Raw genomic sequence first — 25,096 nt, forward strand, 5'->3', positions numbered from 1 at the left:
ATGAGCGAGTCATTTGTCTCACATGTGTGTAGTTTAAAATAACACAGTTTTTAGTATAAAAAAGTCATGAGCACACAATCAGATGCAGTGTGAATGGCCATAATAACTCCCATTCACTCAAGGAAAAAAGGTGTCTTGTTGGAACTTGAGAACATGTTTTGAAGACTATTGATTTTTGAAATGTTTAGAGCACCAATCAAAATCATTTATAGAACTGATTAGTTAAAATCGAATACGCTATTTTCCGCTCGATAAGCATTAAATAAGGGATGAAAAAAACTATTTCACAGATTAAAAGAAATACAATTCTTATTCATTTTATACTGATGACAAACAAAGTATCTTCGATAAAATTATGAGTGAAGTTCAGGCCAATGAGAAAAGGTTGTTTTGTGTTTTTACTATATAAAGCAAAATAATTTCGATTTGTGTCAATTTTTAAAATGATGTCATACAATTTGCAGTTATATTATAAATTTTTCTAAAACCTCAGCGAAAAATGAGCTTTATTTTGGTGAACTTAATTGTAATAGAAGCTTAAAAATTATATTTTGCAAATGTTAATAACATACATTTCTTTTTCATGAAATAATTTCTACTTTCAAAAATCGCACCATAAACTTTGCTTTATATAGTAAAAAGTCTTAAAAATGGAAATCAAAAATAATTTTTTAATTTTAACAAAAAGTGTTTAAATTTTTAATAGGTATTACAACAGACACTTAAAAATTAAAAAAAATTATTTCACAAATTTGTATCTCATGAAATTTATGTTACAATGACATAAACAGTTTCGACTTTTGCCACTATTTAAAATGGAGTCATACACTTTTTCTAAAAATGAAGATCAAATATACATCGAAGAGCCATTACATTACGACCACCCTCCATCTATAACAATGGGCTCGCCCAGGTTTTCATGGTTTCTCACCCTGGAACAATGTTTTCATGAGGCACATTAGGACCCATAATCCTCATAGAACAATCCCTGACGTCTGTAAGCTACTTGAACATAGTTGCAGACCAGGTTCACCCATTCATGGCAACAGTTTTTCCTGGCGGGGATGGTGTTTACCAACAGGATAATGCACCATGTCATAAGGGTCGAATCGTCATGGATTGGTTCGAGGAACATTCCAGTGACTTTCAAGTCATGTCTTGGCCTCCAAATTCACCTGACCTTAATCCCATAGAGCATTTGTGGTCCTACTTGGAAAATCAAATTCGTGCTGCCACGCTACCCCCTCACAATGTGAGGGAATTGCAGGACCAGTTGGTGAGCACTTGGTACCAGATACCTCAGACTACCTATCAGCACCTTGTGGGATCAATGCCACGGCGGGTGCTAGCAGTTTTGAGGGCTAAAGGTGGTCCTTCATGTTATTGGCAGGGTGGTCATAATGTAATGGCTCTTCGGTGTAGTTTTTGTCCAAATCTATTGGACAAATATACTTAGCCTCGAAGAACCAATTATTATAGCTATGAAATTTAACGACGTTAAATTTCATAGCTGAGCGAAATATACATTTAAAATTAGCACTGGAGAATACGAGATCGAATACTTTCGTGTCACTGATTTCAAATCTACAGTTTTTAGGCAACTTCAATAATATATTCCTAGTCAAAACTTTTAAAAATTTACTCGAGCGAATACTAAATGTCCCCACTTTTATACTACGTAGGGAGTGATAAGAAAAAGGCAATAATCAAAAATATCGTTTAAAAAAAAATCTGTTGCTTTCCAAACAAATTTCAGATTTGAAATACCTAAATCAGGTAAAATCAAGTACTTGTATAAATGCAACAAGAATTTGTGTTCCAGTGTAATTTCCTTAATTCTGGTATAATAACACAAAATTCGTTATTCCTTTTTTTTTTCAAAATACAGGCATAAATTTTCATAATAATGTAAATTTCTAACAAAAAAAATAATAAAATTCATATAAAATGTGATGGCATCAGTAGTAAGGATAAGCTAATTTAAAATCACAAAACACTGATGGGTATTGTTTTTCCAACTGATCACTTCTATGAACAAAGTTGCGTTCTGAAGAAGGTATTTTTCTACCACAGTCTCATAAACTGTTATAATAATGTTTTCAAAAAGGCTCGAACTGGTCTATAAGAAAGTCATCCACATTGTTTCGAAATTGGAAATTTCTTTATTCTTCTAGTAGAATACTTCATTTGCCATTGATATCAGTTAGAAATTTACTGGAACCGTTTTGGTTATACATATTGCACAAAAAATATTGATTGAAATAATTTCCGAACAGGGTTTCCCCCCCCCCTTCATTACAATGTAAAAATAATATTTGGTACAATGTATCATTTGATATATCCGAAATTAATATTTCTTGCAGCTGTCGTTTTGCACTTTTCAAGTGGCGCTGGTATGCAGACAATCGTCGATCCATTAAAATACGAGTATACATCATAATGCGGATGAAATCTTTTAGAGGCAATTACAGGCATTACCAATGTTCATAGTAATCGAAAAACGCATGTTTTTCTCTAATGAATGAGTTATATATCACACTAATGACGATGAACCTCAGAATGAAACGCATTTTTTCTTCTTATCTTTTTTCTTCTATCGTATATGAAAAATACAGAGCATGTCACCAGCTGTATGTTCGTGGTTCTTTTCCCCTTTTCAAATCTCAATAGATTGTTTCCCTTTACGGACTTTCAAGTACGGAAAAATGATGATTCGCTGTCTGTAACTTAATGAAGATGTCTGTTATGATGTTTAGAATTTTCTTCTTCTTACATGATATGTTGCTGCCAGAGACCAGAAGCTGTTGTGAACAGAAAAAAGATCCAATCGATCGCCATGAAGGATCCTTTGCTCAAGTAAGCTGGATCTGAAAAATTGCAATCATTTAGTTGAAAATTAATTTTTCGTTAAAGATACTAATTTGTCACACACAAAAACACATACATTCTTAGTCATAGACATGCCCATGAGTGTTTATTGGGAGGGACACTAATATGTATGTATATCAAATGTGAACTATATATATATATATATATATATATATATATATATATATATATTAGACTGGTCCAAAAAAAACTTTTTTTTAAAATTTGCGGGTCTTAACCCTAAATACTTGTATACATGACTAAAGAAGCCCCCATGCAAAATTTCAGCTGATTTCAAGTACATTTAGAGATAGCTCAAAGGCTTTGAAGTTTTTACTTTGAAACCTTAAAAAAGTAATTTCCATATTATCACTATTTATTATTTTTTTACTTATTTTCATAAACAATGGTCATATATTATGATGTTGTTGTTGTTAATTTACGTCGCACTAGAGCTGCACAATTTGCTATTGGCGACAGTCTGGGAAAGTGGTCACCCACCCGCACACTGATCGTAGCCAGTGATGCTTGACTTCGGTGATCTGCTGGGAATCATGTCTTAAGGATCAGTCCACTGCGGGACCATATATTATGATAAATATAATAATTATAAATATAATTATTATATAGTTAACATTTTGCTTCTTGTTTTGGCAACACCAAATTACTTTATTTGGGTTTGGCAACACCACATTGTTTGTTTACATCTGTGACCTGGTGAGATTTTATTGAAACAATGTCAACAAACAAAATTAGATTTAGAAAATACTCTTAAATTTGGTTACTTGGTTTTCCCATAAGTGAAATAAAAGGATGTAAACTACCTTCCATTAATGCAGTACTAAGAAACTTCTTCTTTCACCATGAGACAAAAACAATACATGAAAGTGCAAGTCATACTGTTGATAGTGTGTTGACCTTCTGGAATAAGGCTAGAATTCCTACAACCGAAAAGCAGAATGCAGTAAGAAAGTTAGAAAAATTAGTTGAGCGGTACCAAAAATTGAAAAAGAACAGAAATCGGCGTACGAATACTCAAGAAGACAATGAACAGAATTTTTTCAAAGAATGCAAGATATTGTGGGATATTGCTCATGTCGGTGCTTTACAGATCATAAAAATTGAAGAAGATAAGAAGTTTTTGCTTAAACAGCGGGAAGGATTTGAAGGCTGTATGTTGTCAGTCGACAGAAAACTTGAGAAGAAAAAGAAACGCTCATCTAAAAGGAGGCTATATGAGACACTACCATCTATAGTGTGGGCATGAATAAAAACAAAACTGTATGTTATCCTTCATCAAGTGCTGAAATTAAAGAAGACTGTGGTTCAACTAGTCCTCAGAAAGTGATACTGATGATGATACTTTTCAATATCCTAGTACTTCAGAAAAGACAACAAAGGGGAAAAAAAACAAGCTTCTTTCACCTAATTTGATGTCTGCATTGGATCGAACAAAAACCTCGGATCGCAGTGCTACATTTTTAATTGCAGCAACAGCCCAAACAGTTGGAATAAATGTAAGTGAAAGTACTGTTTCACGAAGTACACTTCGCAGACACAGAACAAAATTTCGAGCTCAGTTAGCGAAGGATTTGAAGCATAACTTCAAACCTGATGGTCCGCTTGTCGTCCACTGGGATGGGAAACTCAGGGCTAGTATTTCTGGAGAAATGGAGGAAGTTGACCGCCTTCCTATTCTTGTCACAGGAAATGATGTGGAGAAATTACTTGGTGTGCCAAAAGTGCCAGTTGGCACAGGCAAGGCAATTGGAGCATTCCATCATGCACGGTGGATGGCCAAAGTTATTTACTGTTTAAAAATATACATGTTTCGTGAACAGTTCAAGCTCACGCCAAAAGAAGCTAAAGGGTTGAAACGATTTAATGATTTTAGCACACACTTGTACATGAAAGCCTGGTTTCGCTGCTCTAACGCAGCTAATGCACCTTTCATAGACTTAGAATTTTTGAAACATTTAAATTTGGTGAAAAATCAATGCCAAGAAATCTCAAAAGCTGCAAGCAATGGGTTGAAGAGGCATCTGTGGTAATTAAACGGTGACTTATTCATGCTCAGCCTATTCAGCTGTCATGTAAGCACAGAAGATAAGGTTTTAATGGTTGAGAAGTTGTTTAAAATAGATGAACATATTGAAGATGTAACCAATGCTTCTAAACGATTAAAGGAAAAAGAAATCGGAAATGTTAATGAAAAATCATTGCATGATTTTGTTAATGAAAAATCTTGGATGATATTTAAGTCATTGAATATATACAAGGCGATTTCTTACATTCGTCCCCATCGGAATGGAAGAAATTTTATTCTTACCATGATGGTGAAAAGAAAGTGAAATGTTTAAAGACAGTAAATGATTGCGCAGAAAGTGGCGCAGCGCTCATTACAGACTACAATGAACTGATAACTAAATATGAAGAACAAAAACAATTTTTACTTCAAGTTGTGGAATCTCACAGAAAGAAATTTAAGGATACTAAAAAAACCACACTTGTTCAAAATGTATGATTTTTTATTAGGATTTTCTTCATATATGCTTACTAATAGATATTGTGTTGGCTCGCTCCCTTGTATTCTATGATATAAATAAGAAATATGTACATATGAGTGTACAATTCATGGTTTTTGATGGGAAAATACAAATAAAGGTATAGTGTCAATGTTTTTTTTTGTTATTTATTTATATGAAATGCAAAATCCCAAACTTCAAAGTCTTTGAGCTACCTCTAAATGTACTTCAAATGAGTTGAAATTTTGCATGGGGCTTCTTTTGTCACATGTACAAGTATTCAGGGTTAAGACCTGCACATTTTTAAAAAAAGCTTTTTTTGGACCAGTCTAATATATATATATATATATATATATATATATATATATATATATATATATATATATATATATATATATATATATATATATATATATATATATATATATATATATATATATGTAAGACAAAAATTATAAATACTTTTGTATTAATAACAACATTAAAACTCTTTCGTTTTCATAAAATGTCTCTGGTACAGAATAGGTGTAGAAATTCTATTTTGGGACTTCAAGGCTGAAAACATACCATTGAATTATAATTAGATTTATATTTCTAAGGAGGAGTTATTTTTAGAATCTTGCTCCTCTTTCACTTCCATATTAGGAAGTATTAAAGGATTTTCCATAATGCGTAGAGTTACAAGGTATGTACGACTTGAGCCTATTTACATCATTCTCTGTTAGTATTTAACGCGGGAGCGATTGTTTTCGCATGCTTCTTGCTGAATAACGTGTTCCATAAAAGATCTACCGGAATCATCCGGAGTTTTATCCACACCCCCTCCCTTGTGGAGTGGGGATGTGAACTGTTATAACCAAGAGCCTACCTTTAAATAAACCTTTTGATAACGTATTATGGCTTACGACTGAATTATTCAAGCTGAATACAAATATGATAACAGGGATGTAGCCCTATGGATATCTATCTATCTATCTATCTATCTATCTATCTATCTATCTATCTATCTATCTATCTATCTATCTATCTATCTATCTATCTATCTATCTATCTATCTATCTATCTATCTATCTATCTATCTATCTATCTATCTATCTATCTATCTATCTATCTATCTATCTATCTATCTATCTATCTATCTATCTATCTATCTATCTATCTATCTATCTATCTATCTATCTATCTATCTATCTATCTATCTATCTATCTATCTATCTATCTATCTATCTATCTATCTATCTATCTATCTATCTATCTATCTATCTATCTATCTATCTATCTATCTATCTATCTATCTATCTATCTATCTATCTATCTATCTATCTATCTATCTATCTATCTATCTATCTATCTATCTATCTATCTATCTATCTATCTATCTATCTATCTATCTATCTATCTATCTATCTATCTATCTATCTATCTATCTATCTATCTATCTATCTATCTATCTATCTATCTATCTATCTATCTATCTATCTATCTATCTATCTATCTATCTATCTATCTATCTATCTATCTATCTATCTATCTATCTATCTATCTATCTATCTATCTATCTATCTATCTATCTATCTATCTATCTATCTATCTATCTATCTATCTATCTATCTATCTATCTATCTATCTATCTATCTATCTATCTATCTATCTATCTATCTATCTATCTATCTATCTATCTATCTATCTATCTATCTATCTATCTATCTATCTATCTATCTATCTATCTATCTATCTATCTATCTATCTATCTATCTATCTATCTATCTATCTATCTATCTATCTATCTATCTATCTATCTATCTATCTATCTATCTATCTATCTATCTATCTATCTATCTATCTATCTATCTATCTATCTATCTATCTATCTATCTATCTATCTATCTATCTATCTATCTATCTATCTATCTATCTATCTATCTATCTATCTATCTATCTATCTATCTATCTATCTATCTATCTATCTATCTATCTATCTATCTATCTATCTATCTATCTATCTATCTATCTATCTATCTATCTATCTATCTATCTATCTATCTATCTATCTATCTATCTATCTATCTATCTATCTATCTATCTATCTATCTATCTATCTATCTATCTATCTATCTATCTATATATCTATCTATATATCTATCTATATATCTATCTATATATCTATATATATATATATATATATATAGTGGCCGCATCGTCTTTATTCGAGAGGGTGGATTTTCGCTTTGAGAAATTGTAGTCCGCATGCTGTGTAATGCCGCAACAGTCATGCGTGTTTTGAAGAAATGAATATAGGTGAAACAAACGATGCGAAAACCTGGCAGTGGGGCACGCATTGGCACAATAATTTGGGACGACAGACACCTCCACATAACGAATAAGTACATTTATCCTTTCATTTTGCTTCGTTAGTAAATTTTATCTTATAACCGTCGCTTAACATCAGACCCAATTTTGAGTTTACGACTACCAGTGCTTAACTCTGCAACCTTGTAGTTTGGAGCCCAATCCAGAATACAATGGAACTCTTGGATCAAGTATTGAAAGAAAGTTGTTTCCGTGGTGTGCTTTATGATGGAACTTACATTAAATGGAGAGGAAAACCTTCTTCCCCGAAAACCTCACACGATTAGCCAGGCGGCAAGGGAAGTCTAACCCACATACCACTAAGGATATTTTACGTCTGCACCGTGGTCTGTGCGAGCACCAAAATCCGAAATTCATATCAACCAGCTATCACTAGGATCCGAACCCGGATCACATCATTGGAAGGTGTGCTGTATCCCCTGAACGCTTAATGCGTTCAGAGGAAAAAGTGCATTAAGTAATAAGAGTCATTATGACTCTCTTTTGAGCATTTTTTTAAAATTTTATTTAGTACCTATTACCAAAATTATTTAAGCAGAATTAACGTCAATAATAGATTGAAATTTTTGTACTCTTTCTTAAACGAATTAGTACTATTTTTTCAATAATTTTGTTTCGTGCATATTGCCTATTATTTTACTTCAATATTTAACTATTTCCGAAATTAATTATCAATGGTATCAATACTAATATTGGCATTTATTTACATTTATCCTCATCAATTAGTACCATTTCTCCATCAATTTTGATTTTCAGTACAAAACTTTTTTTCTATTTGATAACCGTCGATTTAAAATTATCAAGCTTTATAGTAGGAAGTTTTAAAAGCAAAACTATAAATAAAATAAACGCGTGGTTTAAAATAAACTTAAAGATATTAATTTGGTCACGTAGTCCGCCTATGCTACAATGATTGCGTTGATCATCCAGACAACCTGGCATGTTGAATAAATATTAAATCAAATAATTAAGTATTACAGAGCGCACAATAAACAACTTTTTTGATTAGAGCTATAAGCTAGCAAAGATCAAGGATGCTATCGTTAAAATATTTTACAAAACTGAATCGTCTCTAGTTTAATTTAAAACAAGGACTTCCGCTAAACTAATAAGAAAATAACACACAAATTCTCTATTTTATTTGGTGTATAGATTAGCAATCTGTTTAGTCACGATTCGCGGATTCACATTTAGTTCTACTATTTTTGGCCTCTGAACTCAGGGCATTAAGTAAAAAGGCAAATTGAAGGAGTAGCCAGGTGGCATTGAGGAGGGGATACAAAGGGAAAAAAAATGAATCTGCGTATTACGACTGAATGACGGATTAAGAGGAACGTTTTTCATGCATACCGGATCGGATGCAATGCAGCTCGGAACAACACGATCCCATCTACATAACTCAGTATCACGTGATTTCGTTGCTAAGCGTTGGATGATCAGCGTCGTGTCTGTATATTGGAAGTACACACAACGAATGTTTGACAATGAATCTTAAAACAATGATCACATTTTTCATTCTTCATGTTACATGAGTAGCATTTTACTCAAGCTCTTCATTTCTCTGTTCTTTTTATCATTTTAAGTTTTGACACAAAATAAAATTCATGTCCATCGGTGAGATGAAAGGGAAAATGCAGGGGGAAAAAATCAAACGAAACTTTTGAGGGTTTCTTACTTGTAACGTCCAAAGCAGTATCATAGTTCGAAGATGTTGGAAAGATTACATTTTGTGTGTCTGGCTCTTCAAATGTCTCTTCACCTGCAAGTTTTAATAGGTATATATAAAGATAGGAAGAAAAATATGATTTAAAAAAAACATGCAATATAAATGGAAATATTTCTATCTGGCAATATCTTCTCTCCTTTTTTTGTTAATTTTGACATCGTGAGCTTGTGAAGACCTCGAGGGAGAAAAATTAAACTTTCTTTAGCAAAAAAGCATCCCCGGAAAATTTTCTAAGATTAATATATACATTGAGGTGACAAAAGTCATGGGATACCTCTAAATATCGAGTCGGACCTTCCCTAGCTCTGAGAAGTGCAGCGCAACTCGATGTGGCAAGTACTCAATAAGTACTTGGAAGCCTCTTGCAGGGATATTCAACCATGCAGCCTAAATAGATTACCTATAATTACGAAAGTGTTGCGGTGGCAAGATTTTGTGCCCGAATTGACCTCTCAATTATATCACATAAATGTTCGATAAGATTCATGCCTAGGTTGCCAAATCATTCGCTGGAATTTTCCAGAATGTTCTTCAAACCATTCACGAAAAATTAAGGGCTGGTGACGGGATGGCACATTGTCATTCATAAAAACTCGTTCGTTGTTTGGGTACATGACGTACATAATTGGCTGCAAGTGGTCCCTAAATAGCTGAACAAGACAATTTAGAGTCAATGATCGGTGCCATTGGACCACAGGACGCATTCCATGCCACGAAAAAAAAACACCATTACGGAGCGATCACCAAATTGCCTTGTTGACTACTTGGGTCCATAACTTACGTGGGTGTGACTGTGAGCCATTCTCGCACTCTCCTATCAGTTCAGACCAGCTAAAAGTTTTACTCATCTGACCAAGCTACAGTTTTCCAGTTGTCTAGAAGCCAACTAATAAGGGTCACGAGCGCAGGAGAGGAGCAGGGCGTGATGTTAGAAAAGGCTCTCGCGTCAGTCTTTCGCCGCAATATCTTCTCATATGCAACTTCAGATATTTAATTCGTAGATTTGTAATTTTCCATTTTGGCATAAAAACTAATTTAATACTCGAACCTGCGACATTTGAATCTCACCAGAAAGTATGGGATTTCGCTTAAGTCGAATATAAGTACTTTTATTTTGATCTTCAAGATCTTAGTATGTAATTTTCATTTGACTCTTTTGGTTTCTTGCTTACCGGAGCTTTTTAGGGTATGGTTGTTTGTGGTATTTCACCACCAATCGCAAAAATTGCTCCAGCCTGCACTGACGGGATGGTAATGCCTCGCTAATGACGCTGTCATGTTTATCATTGCTTTCTATTTCCATTTTTGTTCTTTATTTTATGGCCATTTTCATGTTAAGTAGTGTTCGGATACTGGTTGGATTATGGATTATTCCAACTTTCATGTTATTGGTCGAGTCATTAATGTCGGGAAAGGGGTATGTGGTTCAGTGACCAGTATTTCTTAGATTAAGGATTTTGAAGGGAAAGGAACCGGGTATATTCTTTAGCGATATTCCCTACTTTATTGTTTTTCGTAATCTGGTATTTTGGTAATGTCCTAATAAGCATTTTGAAAAAATAATTTGTGTTAAATTTTTAAATAATTAAATAAAATCCGCGTGAAGTTAGTTGCGAACCTAATACATATTTTTGTTACAAAATGAGAAGACGTAGTAAGTAATATAAACGGAATAGCATTAGATTACATGGAGAATAACTAATTTCTGTTTGCTTTGCTGATGATACTGTCCTTTTCTCGGATAATAATAAGGAATTAAAAGAAAATGGTCTAATATTAAAGTAGGTCCTAAAATGATCCTTCAAAAAACAATTGCCATGTTTAATGCGCATTCTATGAAGAAAAAAAGGAATCAAAGAGATAGTGGAATTGCAGAGTTATGTTTATTTTTGACAAGAATTGCAGTAAATAACATCATGCATGGAATGAACAAAATATTTAATTTTAAGTTGGAATGTTTTTCTGTCAAGAATACGGGGTTAAACCAAAATGATACAAGAGACTGTTTAGATTCGCCGTTCAATTTACGCAGCTCTTATGGATACAGATTCCAACGGTGTTCGTTCCAACGGTAAATCAACATTATTGTTGTTTCTATCAATATAGACCAGGTAGATGACTCACCGAAGCGAATTTTGATTTGAAACCCGTGGTAAAATTTCCTATACCCCATCACTATTTTATTGTATCATCATTTTATCAATGCGTTCGTAATCATTTGGGCTATAAGTGTAAATATCTTTGGGAGTCACTTGGGTTCACTTGAACTCAAATATTTTATTATAATTAAATCAAAATCTTTTTAAAGCTTAAATAATAGATTTATACATAGATTTCTTTCTTAACTTGTTTTTCTTTCTATTTTTGAATCTCTCCCTAGTCACTGTGGACATAAGGTATAATCCATTCGTTCTATGAGTTGCCGTTGGGATAACCACAAGAGGGTTTAGAGGTTTTGCTCTGCGTAGATGAATACAAATACAGGTTAGTTTCACCTTCCACAGAGGTGACATACTTTAGTTCCTGTCTTCTGTGTTGCGTTGGGAGTTTATACTTGTCTCCTGTTCTTATTAAAACTCGGATTCAGAGGTGCCCATCACAGAATTTTTATTTATTTAAAGAAAAGAAAGAAGTAATACCTGATCCGAAGAAGAGGGATTCGGACGGCCTGTTCCATCCGAAGTCGTTGTGAGCTTGCAGTACGACTTCGTAACGCTGATCTGGTACCAGTCCCGTCACATTGTAGGACTGAGAATAGAATATGCTGTGGGCATCTCCATCCACTGGGATCATGACGTCCGTCCAACCATCTCCGTCCTGAACACACAAATTAATTATACGTATCCTCTTAAAATACAGGGTATTTATAAAGTCCCGGACGCGTTTTGATGTTTAATAACTCATAAAATAATAAAGATAGCTTAAAATTAATAACATAAATGGTTAGATGGACTCAAAAAGTTTCATGACCCTTGTCAATGAACTTCCACGTGTGTCCCCTTCGTCGCTCGGAGAATATCAAGTCGATAGTCAATTTCACACCAGGTAGCTTTCTTTTTAACAGAAAAGACAGTCTCATCAGTCGTATACTTAGACATGTTAGAAAACTTCGCACTTCCACAACTAGAAGAGTTTCAGCCACATATCTTTTTGCAACAAGATGGTGCACCACCTCAATGGGGTATCATCGTTCGTAGTTCTTTTAATGACCATTTTCCAGGAAGATGGATTGGGCGAGTAGGTCCAATTCCTTGGCTACCCAGATCACTTTATATAACGCCGCTGGACTTTTTTCTTTGGGGATTTAAACTCATGTTTGTGAAAATTGCAACACCATGAAGGACTTACGCGAGTGAACTGAAATTTTCAGGAAATGCAAAGTAGAGCATAATATGCAAATGATTAGAATTTCAGATCCGTAGCGCATGCGTATGCTGAACAGCGCCCTCTGAACGGCGGATGGATCCGAATAAATAGACGGCTCTATCGAGGCGTTTATGGTTATCGGTGGTTATCTGCTAGTGGTAAACGTTAGCTCAGACGTTACTTATGCCTCTTCGACGAAAGAGAGCGAGATTTCAACAACTTACGGAGTTTGAAAGAGGGAGAATCATCGACCTTCGTGAAGCTGGATTGTCTTATCGTACAGTAGCCGCTCGTGTGCAGCGTAACAGAAGCACAGTGATGCGTGTTTGGAAGCAGTGGACGGACGAGTGTCAGACAACTCGGAAATCCGGGAGTGGACCCCGAAATGTCACGTCAGATCGCGATGATAGACACCTGGTCCGCATGGAGCTGACAGACCGTACGGCTCCTTCTAGACAACTGGCAGCACAGTGGTCAATAGCTACAGGTGTTTCATTGTGTGCTTCATCAATTCGTAGACATCAACTGCAGCGTGGACTGTGCGCAAGGACTCATTTTATACAGGATCACCATCACGCTAAACCATAGCCGCCCGCGGCTACAATGGGCCAATCAGCATAGGAACTGGCGTGCTGATTGGCAGCGTGTCGTGTTTTCTGACGAATCCCGCTTTAATTTGTGGTACCATGATGGCCGCATTCGTGTCAGACGCTATGCCTGTGAACGCCACCTTCCGGAGTGCATTATCGAACGCCACAGTGGACGAACACCCGGAGTTATGGTCTGGGGTGCCATAGCATATCATGGACGACCTCAATTGCTACGAATTGTGGGTAATCTGAACAACAACCGGTACATCAGCGAAGTTTTACAGCCCCAAGCTGTTCCCTTCCTTCAAGCCTTGGCAGGCGCTGTATTTCAACAAGAAGACAATGCCCGCCCTCATATTGCTAGGACTGTTCAATCCTTCCTTGCATTGCCACAGGTACAGCTTCTTCCTTGGCCTGCGTATTATCCAGATATGTCACCGATTGAACATGTGTGTCATTTCGTTGGTCGGTGCCTCTCCCGTGATCCTCGTCCTGTTGCTTCTACAGACGAACTTTGGGTACGCATACAAACTATATGGAATGCTCTTCCTCAGACAGACATTCAAAATTTGCTTGACTCCATGCCACGTCGTGTAGCAGCGCCTATTGCGGTGCGTGGTGGCTACACAAAATACTGATTTCGATCTCTTGTTATTGTTTGTTTGCTTTGAAAGTTTAATCCTTTATTTGTACCACTACCACTCAACTGTGTAGTAAATTTCATTCAATGCTGACGATTCCTTCATGGTGTTGCAATTTTCACAAGCAGGAGTTTATAAAGGACAATGTTTGCAGGAAGATCGTGTCGAACATTGATGACCTAAAAGTCAGAATTACAACCGCAATAGCCTCTGTGGATGCCGACATGCTTGCCGCTACCTGGCGTGAAATTGACTATCGACTTGATATTCTCCGTGTGACGAAGGGGGCACACGTGGAAGTTCATTGACAAGGATCATGAAACTTTTTGAGTCTATCTAACCATTTATGTTATTAATGTTAATCTATCTTTATGAGTTATTAAGCATCAAAATGGGCCCGGGACTTTATAAACACCGTGTATAATTTGAAATTAATTATACCTGAGTACAAAAGATTTTCTGAAGCAAACGAAATGCTCTAAACTAATAATAATAACAAAAATGTATATTAGAGCCAATTTATACCTATTTGCCTTTTTTACAACATTATGTTTTTCAAATGGGGTACACGTGGTGTCATTTTCATCAATGAAGTAAAAAAGAAAAGTAATTTGTCAAAAAAAAACAACAACTACGGCTTACAAAGTATTTGATTAAAATATTTCATTTCAGAGACCTTACTCTATTAACGTTAAAATAAAGTAAGTTTAATGATTTATGTCGTTATTAGTACAGAGACCTACAAACAGGGCCTGATTATAGCCTAGGCAAGCGTTTCTCAACCTTTCAGTATTCACGGCCCAGTTTTCAATCATAATTTTCATCACGCCCCCCGCTTGTAATAAAATGTATACAACAATAATGTATATTGAGTAAATAGGATTCTGTCTTAAAATTATTTTTAACTAACTGCCAAAACAAAAAAAAAGTAAAAGCCAGCAGCAATTGAGATTGTAGAAATTACGTTTGGAGATAATTTTTCAAAACACTTGCACTCCATACCTCTTTTAAATGATACTGTTGCTCGTCGAATTGGCGATATAGCTGAATATGTACAGTGTCAGGTTTTCTCGAAGTTGCGTGACAAATTGTTTTCAATACAGCTTGAGGAAGCAACAGATAGTAATAAAGATGCTCATTTAATTGCTTATGTTCGATTTTGTGTTAATATGTCAGTAGTAGAAGAACTAATCAATAGAACAAACCAATAGAAATCAAAACAACAGCGCTCGCATTATATGCTATTTTAAATGATTTTATGAACGAGGCAAACATATAATGGAAAAATTGCGTCGGAATATACACTGATGGTGCTCGCTCATTGTCCGTAAGATTAGAAAGTATACAAGCACTGGTAAAATAAAAATCTCTTCAATTCGTCTGGACAAATTTCATGATCCACAGAGAAGTTTTGGCTTCGAAACAAATGAGTCCTGGTTTAAATATTGTTTTAACTACGGTTGTAACCGTAGTAAATTATTTTGAAATGAGATCCCTGAAATCGAGAATCTTTTCCGTACTTTTTAAAGACATGGGTCCAGTACATTCAGTGTTACTATTTAATTGCGAGGCAAGATGTTTATCAAGTGAGAAATTTTTGCAACGTATTTATGAATTACCAATTTTCCTAGAAGAAGAAAACAGACCGAAAGCCGAGAATTTTCGTGATGGTTTATTTGTGATTAAATTGAGCTACTTGGTCGCCATATTTGAGAAATTAAATAACCTGAATCTTCAACTCCAATGAGCAAATTCACATATGTTGGATACTTTGGATGCTTTTTGTAGAAAATTGGAATTGTGGGGCAGAAATTTAAAGCAAAAAAACCTAACAATGTTTGCATATGTAGATGATTGTATTAGAACTTATAAGGCTGAAAAAGAGCATGTAAAAGTTGTTTTTGTAACCATTGAAAATCATTTAGACATGATGGCAAATAATTAAAACAAGTGTTTTCTTGCTGACGGCTGACTGATAGCAAGTTACGAGTGAATTCATTTCATAAGACTCCCGAAGGACTGTCAATTGATGAGGAAGAAAAATTCATAGCATTCAAGGCAAGTGGTGAAACCAAAAGACAATTTAGTAATAAATCACTGTTTGAATTTTGGGCAGAAGTAGAGGATGATTTTTCTACATGAAAAATAAGGGCATTTCGCATTCTATTACCATTTTCTACATCCTACCTTTGTGAAACTGTATTTTCTGTTGTGGCTTCTTTGAAGACAAAATATAGATCTCGGCTAAATATAGAAACAGAACTGAGAGAGGCTATTTCTGATATTAAGCCTTCCTTCGAAAAACTTTGCTCTGAAAGACTGGAAGTCACTAATAATTATTAAATTTGTTTTTAATTTAATATGTTTTGATTAAGTAAGATGGGTGAGCCAAAGTTTGCAGTGCTCCTAACGTAGTCCACCCCTCAAATATAGAATTAATTTAATTTTGAATCACAAGATAGCTCTACTGCATTGTAAACCTTGTGTCTGAGGTGCACGTGGCTGAATTGGAATAATGTTTTGACGTTCTCTGCATTTTAGTATATTTTGCGATATTTTGTTTCAAGTTTTTTGTTTTGTTTGCATTTTGAAAGTATTTTTTCGGGTATCATTTGGTATTTTTGTGGTAGTTATTGGTGTTTTTGTGGTAGATTCTGGTATTTTCTTGTAAATTTGAGTATTTTTATACTAGTTATGGGTTAGGTTAGTTAACTTTAGTATGGTAAGTCAACTCTTACTAACTAGTTATGGTCAGTTAACTCTTTTGAAAGAATTAACTAATTAATTCTTGATTAATTCTTTATTCTAATGGTCCTCTTGATTTCTTCAAAATAATCGATAATGACGTCACACATGAGCTATCAATGTAAATGATACATAAAAAAAATAATGCACTCCAAAAACAAATATCTTTTTTAAAGTCGCGAAAGTTGTCCCTACCAGCAAGACACTTAAAGTGTCTTTTTAAAAGACGTTTTCCAGTCCGAGTGTCTTTTCTAAAGACAATTTGAGTAAGTGAAAAAGTGATTTCAATATATTGCCCACCTTTGGAACCAGTGGGAAACCGCAGAAGTGGTGAAGAAAGCACAGAGGAGTAGAAGGAAGTTAGGCGCAGAAGGTATAATTTTGAAATTGTACTATAAAATAAATGAAATTTTATTTTACAACTAAAAGTATACGTGATATGTATTAGAGATAGGTGTAAGACGTTACAAAAAAATTTCAGCTTCTCTGACTTGACCAGAAAATTTGGAAAAATCCTCAAAGCAAAGTCACCTTTGACTACCCACCTTAAATTTTGATTTAATAAGTTGTTGTTTTTTTACTTTAATAAGTTATTAAATATGTCCAAAAAAATTTTTCTATGTGCATGTGCGCTTTCCTTTCAGCCAGTGAATCAATTTTTTCAAGTTATATTTTCTCTTAGATATTCTCGCGCCACCCCACTAGTGTGCTCGCGCCCCCCTAGAGGGCGCGCCCCACAGGTTGAGAATCGCTGGCCTAGGCCAAATAGGCATGAACCTAGGGCCCATAATTTCTGAAGGGGCCTCAAAGATTAGTAAAATATCAAATGAGAAGTGGGATAGCTTTATGTTGGTTTAAGTACTAAATATAAAATAATTACTACTTACAATAAAAAAATAATTCAGCTAATCAGTGACTTTTAGCAAAAATCACTGATTTCAATTGTTTGCGGTCATCAAACTACTTTAATTATAGATACGTAAACTTTATCGTAGAAAAATAATCTTCAATTGCCTGCTTTCAAAATTTCTTAGAATGTTTATCTTGAATCATGCAGTTTAATAGATTCTTTTCTATTGTTAGGACTAATTACTCAAAATATTACGAAAACTTCAGTAATTTAATTTCAAAATATTTCGTAAGAGGCCGAGAGAATTTGGCGGGCCTTGGGCCTGAATTTGTCTTGATCGGTCCCAGCCTACAAATCAAATCATAGATATTGCCAATAACGTAAAAATTGCTGTTATGAAAGAGAGTACATAAATGTTTTCTGTTATGAGAGATGAGAAGAAGGATAGAAATACCTTGTATTTTCTAATCTTCATTTGGTACTCGATTATAGGGCTGTAAGACTTGGCTGTCCACAATAGTAAGAAGCTATCTTCACCTGAAGCTGTGCCTCGAATCTGGATGGGCTCCGCCAAACCTATAATAACCACAAATAAATTCTCCCCTTTTTTTCTTCTTTTCTTTAAGCAAAGCAATAACAGGTAATCATAGTGGTTTACATAACTTAATGCCTTTAAAGTTAGTAACTATGAAATATTGATTTATCGTTTCTCGTACACAGATTGTGCCAATTTTTATTTTCTCTTATCTTATATCGAATGATATTTTGGACAAGTTAGGTTCTATTTACTTTGTTCGTTTTTTCATTGACAAAAAACAAAAACTATCATCCCTTTAAATTGTTTTCACTAGTGTATATAATCATCAATATACAACTTTAGATCACAACTAAGAGAAACGCATTTACATGTAGTAGTTTAATTTGCGGGAACAGAAATTTTTAGTTTTGTGGACTAGATTTTTAAATCTTTTTGATGGGGGATACTTTCTGAATTTTTTTTTTCTTTTTGGAGGGGGGAATTATACATTATTACCCAGTTCATTATATCTTTAACTCAAAATTTATAAAGGAAAGAAAAGCACATTCATAACCAGTGTGTTAGTGGATACTGAAAAGAAAAGTTTAAAACATCTAAATGAAAACATATAATAAGAGAAAAACTCAATAGGGAAGTTCTTTTCCAATGATTTGCTTGTATTTTGAAATTTTCCAATTTTCTTTAAGCATTTAAAACTTTATACCTTACTCTAGGTTTGCCTGAACTAATTTTTATCAATATTTTAAATTTTAAAGGGAGGTGAAACAGAATTTGCTATAAAAAGTTTCTCACGTGATATAGCGTCCTATTAAGGCTCGAGGGGTGCGCGAGGAAGCAATACATACCGTATGTCCCGAATCGATATTTGTAGTGGTTTGTGTGATTTAATGGCTGCTGGACAGATTTTGAATATTATTTATAAAATACAATACATAAATAATTTTGACAATATCGAAGGCATCTCTTGAGAATAGTTGAAAACAAAATACTTTCTCGGATGCAAAGCCGCGGGCAACACCTAGGCGGTGAAAAGTTTGGTTAATATATTTTTTTCAAAACTATTGTAATTACTGTATTAGGATTGGAGGAGGTATTGAAGAGTATTTAAATACAATTGTGATGTGAATTGGTTGCCAATAAAGTTTATATGTTGCACAATATAATTTTAAAAGGTAACCAAGCTGGTCGTCAAAGGCAACTAGTATATGATAATGTACTATTTTGGGAGATATAACAAAAAAAATATATAAAATTTTAAGAATTCCTTTCCACACCCTTCAAATTAATCCTTGTATATAAAGTACTTTTTAAATATCTTTACATATCTTTTACATTTAATTAATGACATTAAATCTGGGCTAAGCGGCCTGAATGGAATGATGGTTTGTTAAATTTGTTTAATTTTTAAAGAGTACAACACAGCAGTGCTCCGGTTTTTAGGTTTTACATTGTGAGTCTTAAAGGGACGTTTTATTTAAATGGTTTTTTCTCCCAATGTTAATTTTTTTCTGAAAATAACATTTTTCGAAATATTTCTTACTGTGACTTCAATTTAGATAGATTATAGCAAAAAACGTGTAGTGTAAATCGAAATTTTAAATGTATTTTTGTTGATTGAGTTCTTTTTTTTAAAAAAAAACGTTGTGCCGTTTTTTTTAATAAACAAATAACAAATAAAACATTGAACTAGCATACCTTAAAATGATAACAAAAATAAATAAATCTTTCCATTCATTGTTCCAACTGTAATATTAGATGCGATTTTTAAAATTAACATTATTGACATCCCATTTGTTCTTTATTTACACAAATTTTTCTAAAAAATGGTATATTTACAATCTGAGATGATCATTTGTTTGAGAAAATTAAGTATTTAGTGTTCTTATTCATAATATAGGATTAATTTTTCCTCTCAGAGGAAGAAATAAAAAAGGAAATATTATTACTTTCGATTGAGTTAAACGAATCGAAGTTCAATCGATGGAGTAGGTATAATAGTAGGCCTTTCCATCAGCAGCTTAAAATTAATAATTTAGCTTAAATGAATTATTTCTGATTCATACAAGGCTGTCCACAAAGTCGTTTGTTTGTAAAGCTATTTATTCAACGTTTAATTACATACATTTAAACTGTATGAGTATCCTAAGTAATTTTTTATGCTATCTAGATTCATTTGATCCGTTACCTTCCTTCGAATCGCAAGAGTAAAAAAAAACACATTCCTGTGGGAAAAATCATGATCCCCCCTCCATTTTTTTTAGTAGTTTCAGAGGAGACAGAGAGTAGACTCATTTAAAGGTAATGGGAATCAATATACCTTTGATTCCTGATCTTCAGAGTGTTACTTGGATCGTATTGCAGCAGAAGGCCTCCATCGCAAATATGTGTATTGAGTGACCAGGTAGTCACCTTGTTGTTGAAATACGAGAAGTGATAATGATGAATATTTTATGAACTAGTTCGCCTCACTGATTATTATTTTTTCTTATCTTTTTATCGAGCATAATTTTATATATATATATATATATATATATATATATATATATATATATATATATATATATATATATATATATATATATATATATATATATATATATATATATATATATATATATATATATATATACATATATACATATATGGCAGTACTTTTACTTTCGTTACTTGTACCGCCGGTACAAGTAAAAAGTACGTACTTTTACTTGTACTTCGTTACTTTTTAAATTTAGTACTTTTACTTGTACTTTCGTTACTTTTTTAGGGAAAAAGTACAAGTATTTGTATCGGAAATGTCGAATGAAATCGTTACTTTTTTCTAAAACTCGGTAAGCTTTCTAAAAAAAAAATGCTTTCGAAATGCAATTATTTTGCAAAATGAATAAAAATATTAATTAGCAAGTTATTTTCATTCATTTTCGAGTTTTATGCATTTGTTTAATACATTTTAAATAAAAAAATATTGGATTTTGTTATTACGTTTTTCAATTTTCTTTTTGAACTCACTAATAATACAATTTTTGTCTTAATACATTTTTTACTAAATACATTTTTACCTAGTATATTTTTTACTAAAATTATGTTTATGCCCGACCTTGTCAAGCAATGCCCAGTCAAATCTCTAAGAACTTCAGAACTATTTGTGCTACTGAAAACTATTATGATTACTATTTTTATTCTTGAAAACTCGAAGGTATTAATTTAGCCGCTGATACTAAAATTCGTTTACAAATTTTAATTATTCCGTTAGGCAGAAATGTTCGGAAAATGGTTTTCTTGCATAACTTCAGCATTAGCCATTGTTACAAATAAAACTGTAGACTGTTCTGCTTCAACTTATACTGCACATTCAATTATTTTTTACTAGCTCAAAGATCACAAAGCTTTCTGAAACCCCGTGTTTGCTTTGTTTATGTTTGTGCTTTTAAAACGCGTTTCTATAAAGTAAAACAATTTTAAATCAATGGTAATTTAAATAAACAAAAGTAAACTAAAAATTAAAATCAATAGATAAAATTTCTTTCTCGTGCAAATCTATAAAAAGTTTGATATTAAAATTATATTTGATTTTAAAATTATATTTGATTTTAAAATTATATTATATGATTATATTATAAAATTATATTATAATATTCTTCCGAATTTAAAAATAAATCCATAACTTTCAAAATTAAAAGTAATTAAATAAATAACTACAATTTTGCAAAAACATTAAAGAACATAAGAATATTATTCAATCAAATTTTAAGTTACTTTGAATTTTCGATTTCCTAGAAATGTACTTTTAAATCGTTACTTTTTTTGTTTAGTACCTGTACTTTTACTTGTACTTTTTACTCGTTACTTTTTAAAATAAAAACTTCTTACTTTTTACTCGTTACTTTTTTTAAAAATACTTGTACTTTTACTCGTTACTTTTTAAAAGTAACGTTGCCATATATGTTTAATAGGCAATTAATAGAGAGATTAACAAAGGAAATTATTTCCTTTGTTCATTCCATTTCGGGCAAATCCGTGGATAAAATTGTTTGCTAAAAATTTCTTTATTAATTTATACAATTTTCCATGTGCAAATCCATTTCGGGCAAATCCGTGGTTAAAATTATCTGCTAAAATTTTTTCTTTGTTAGTTTTTCCATGTGCAAATCCATTTCGGGCAAATCCGTGTTAAAATTATCTATTAAAATTCTTTCTTTGATAATTTAAATAATTTTTCTATGTGCTAATCCATATCGTGCAAATCCGCGGCTAAAATTATTTGCAAAGCAGGCAATTTATGTTTCTCTTTTCTATTTTATATTTTTCTTAAATAAACATCTATCTTCTAAAACTATTTATGATCAATTTTTGAAATTATCCAGTATAATATTACATTGCGCACATCCATTTCGGGACCATTCTTGGTAACTAACAAATCAAAACTCAGAATAACAAATCACTTCAGCAGTGCAGTAAGAACGACACTTTAAAACCCTCTTGTTACACTCAATTTGCGCTTTTGCTTTCATCTTTTGTTTTCATATTTTGTAATCTGGCAATCTTTCTGCGAAAACATTTTTAAATCATTCTTGAAAAATATCTGTCCATGTAAGTTGTTATGATTTTGCTACTCGCTTTATAGTCCCCCCTTTTTAATGTTTTTTCTTTTTATTTTATTTTATTATCTGTTTTTACATGTTATTTTTACTTTTTATGATCTATTTTTATGTAGTTATTTTATAAAAAATTTTTTGAGTGCTCCTCACACTATTGTATTAATATATTTTGCTTTGGCTTTATTGATACAATATCAGAAAGCACTCTGTTTTGCGGATATAATCGTGTGGGCTGAAGAAAAGATTATATCTTTTTTTTTCCGGCTTTTTAATTAAAATTTCATAATTTTTTTTTTTTTATTTTTTATTTTTTTTAAATAATATGTTGTTTGTTATTTTTTTACTTATTATTTCCCACCCCCTATTTTTCTTTGTTTTATTCTTCATTTTGAACTTATATATATATATATATATATATATATATATATATATATATATATATATATATATATATATATATATATATATATATATATATATATATATATATATATATATATATATATATATATTTATATATATATATATATATATATATATATATATATATATTATGTATGCTTAGGAAATAAATATTTTGAGCAGTTTTATAGCCTTTCTCATAATTTCAGTCTTGTGGTCTTGACCAAAATGAAAAGAATATCTTAAATGAAATTAATTTAAAAAAATTAAAATTATAAATTATAAAAAATAATAATTAATAATAAAAACTGAAATTAATTTTAATGTAATAACTAAAATAAATATTAAAAATTTAATGAAATGTAAAATTTAGTTGAACTTTTAAAAAATATTTAATCAAATATTACTTTTTCGTACGCTACCTATTTATAAGTAAAAATCGCATTTTTTTTTCCAATTGTTTAAAGCTGGCTGGTCACAGGGGGGTTAATATTTTTACACTTTTCATCAATGATTCAGGAAAACAGTTTCAGATACGATAGCTGCTTTTCGTAAAAGTGTTTGCTATGATTCTATTGAAATTGTGTGTTTAAATAATCTAAATTAAATTACTTGATTACCAAAATAATTTTTTCTGAGGTATAAAAAATCGTACTCTTTGTGGCTTTCTAAAATAATAGACAAAATGCAAGCTTTTATTCAACAACATTAAATTTTAAAAATATAAAGCAGATCGCTTCTTAATTAAAACTATAAGATTTGATCCAACTAATCGCTTCTTTCAATGCAATGATCTTAATATCTCTTTTTTTCTACTAAATTTTTTTGATTAAAATTTTGTTTCAAAATTTTCTTCACCGCAAAAATTAATTAATGTATTACGGAATGTTGAGAAATCTATTGGAAGAATTCCCGATATTAGTTCTTATATGTTTTAACATCTGACCATCTAATTAAAATAATCCAGTTTTTGTTCTCATCAAAAGCAGAATATTTGATTGTGTATCTATCGAAAAATCAAAACAACATTTCGTTACTTTCTTGAGATTATATTAAATACATCAAACTTTAATAACTCTAATACTAATTTGAAGTTTCAATTAAGATGGAAATAATTTTTCTCCTTGTTTGTTTTTGTAATGATTTTATTGTCATTAGTTTTGCTTTGTATTGAAACGTGATTATAAATTATTTAATTGCTTCAAAACTGACTCGAAATTCGCACGAAGTACGATGCATTATTCATTTTCAAACATAACAGTAAAGACAGTGTAGGCAGGATTGAAGCGGGGTGTCCACAGTCGTATAGGATGGTCATCACTGCCCAAATTAAATCCGGATTCCTCACTGAAAACGTCTTAGTTCCAAGGTTCCATTCGGTTGTCAGTCCCGTCAAGACCGACATCACTGCAAACGGGAATAACAGTAGATTGGTATCGATCCTGCCTATGCTGTACAGCAACATACAACTTCTATAGTTGGTGTGATGGGGTGCTATTGTGTGCGATCACCCCTAATATTGGCCCATGGCAACGTGTTAGCCCAGCGATACGTTCGTAACATCCTTTAGCCACATGTGTTGCCACTTATGGCAGGGTTCTCAGGAGTCATTTTTGAACAAAATCCCTCCTTATCTCCCTTCCCTCTCCTCCTCTTTTCAGTTATGTAGGAATGTACTACGATATTTCTCTTTTCTTAATATTTTTCCTTTTTACTTAATAAAAATATTTTTAAAAATTTCCGTGATACTTTTCTTTAGAACTATGTTTAATGTAGTTTTCAGTTCCATATAGTTTTTCAAGTTAAAAGATTTTAATCTATATGAAAATCAAGAGAGAAACTAACGTACTTCCTTCCTCTATGACTTTCCACACGCTAAT

The 25,096-nt window shown here is 32.4% G+C and overlaps 1 protein-coding gene across 1 annotated transcript in view; it reads right to left on the bottom strand.

Moving 5' to 3' along the window:
• Positions 1-303: 303 nt before the first annotated feature.
• Positions 304-25,096, bottom strand: part of LOC107446402 (limbic system-associated membrane protein) — a 56,746-nt gene continuing 31,953 nt past the window's right edge. Inside the window, exons 7-10 of the mRNA XM_043038677.3 lie at positions 18,136-18,257; positions 12,129-12,306; positions 9,439-9,522; positions 304-2,867 (exon numbers count right to left, since the gene is read on the bottom strand). Of these exons, the coding sequence (XP_042894611.2) occupies positions 2,770-2,867; positions 9,439-9,522; positions 12,129-12,306; positions 18,136-18,257 (482 nt within the window). The 3' untranslated portion in view covers positions 304-2,769. The remainder of the gene's footprint in view (positions 2,868-9,438; positions 9,523-12,128; positions 12,307-18,135; positions 18,258-25,096) is intronic.

This window comes from Parasteatoda tepidariorum, chromosome 3, assembly GCF_982258835.1.
Source record: "Parasteatoda tepidariorum strain Cologne lab strain chromosome 3, Ptep-v5.0, whole genome shotgun sequence".
Lineage (NCBI taxonomy): Eukaryota > Metazoa > Arthropoda > Arachnida > Araneae > Theridiidae > Parasteatoda > Parasteatoda tepidariorum.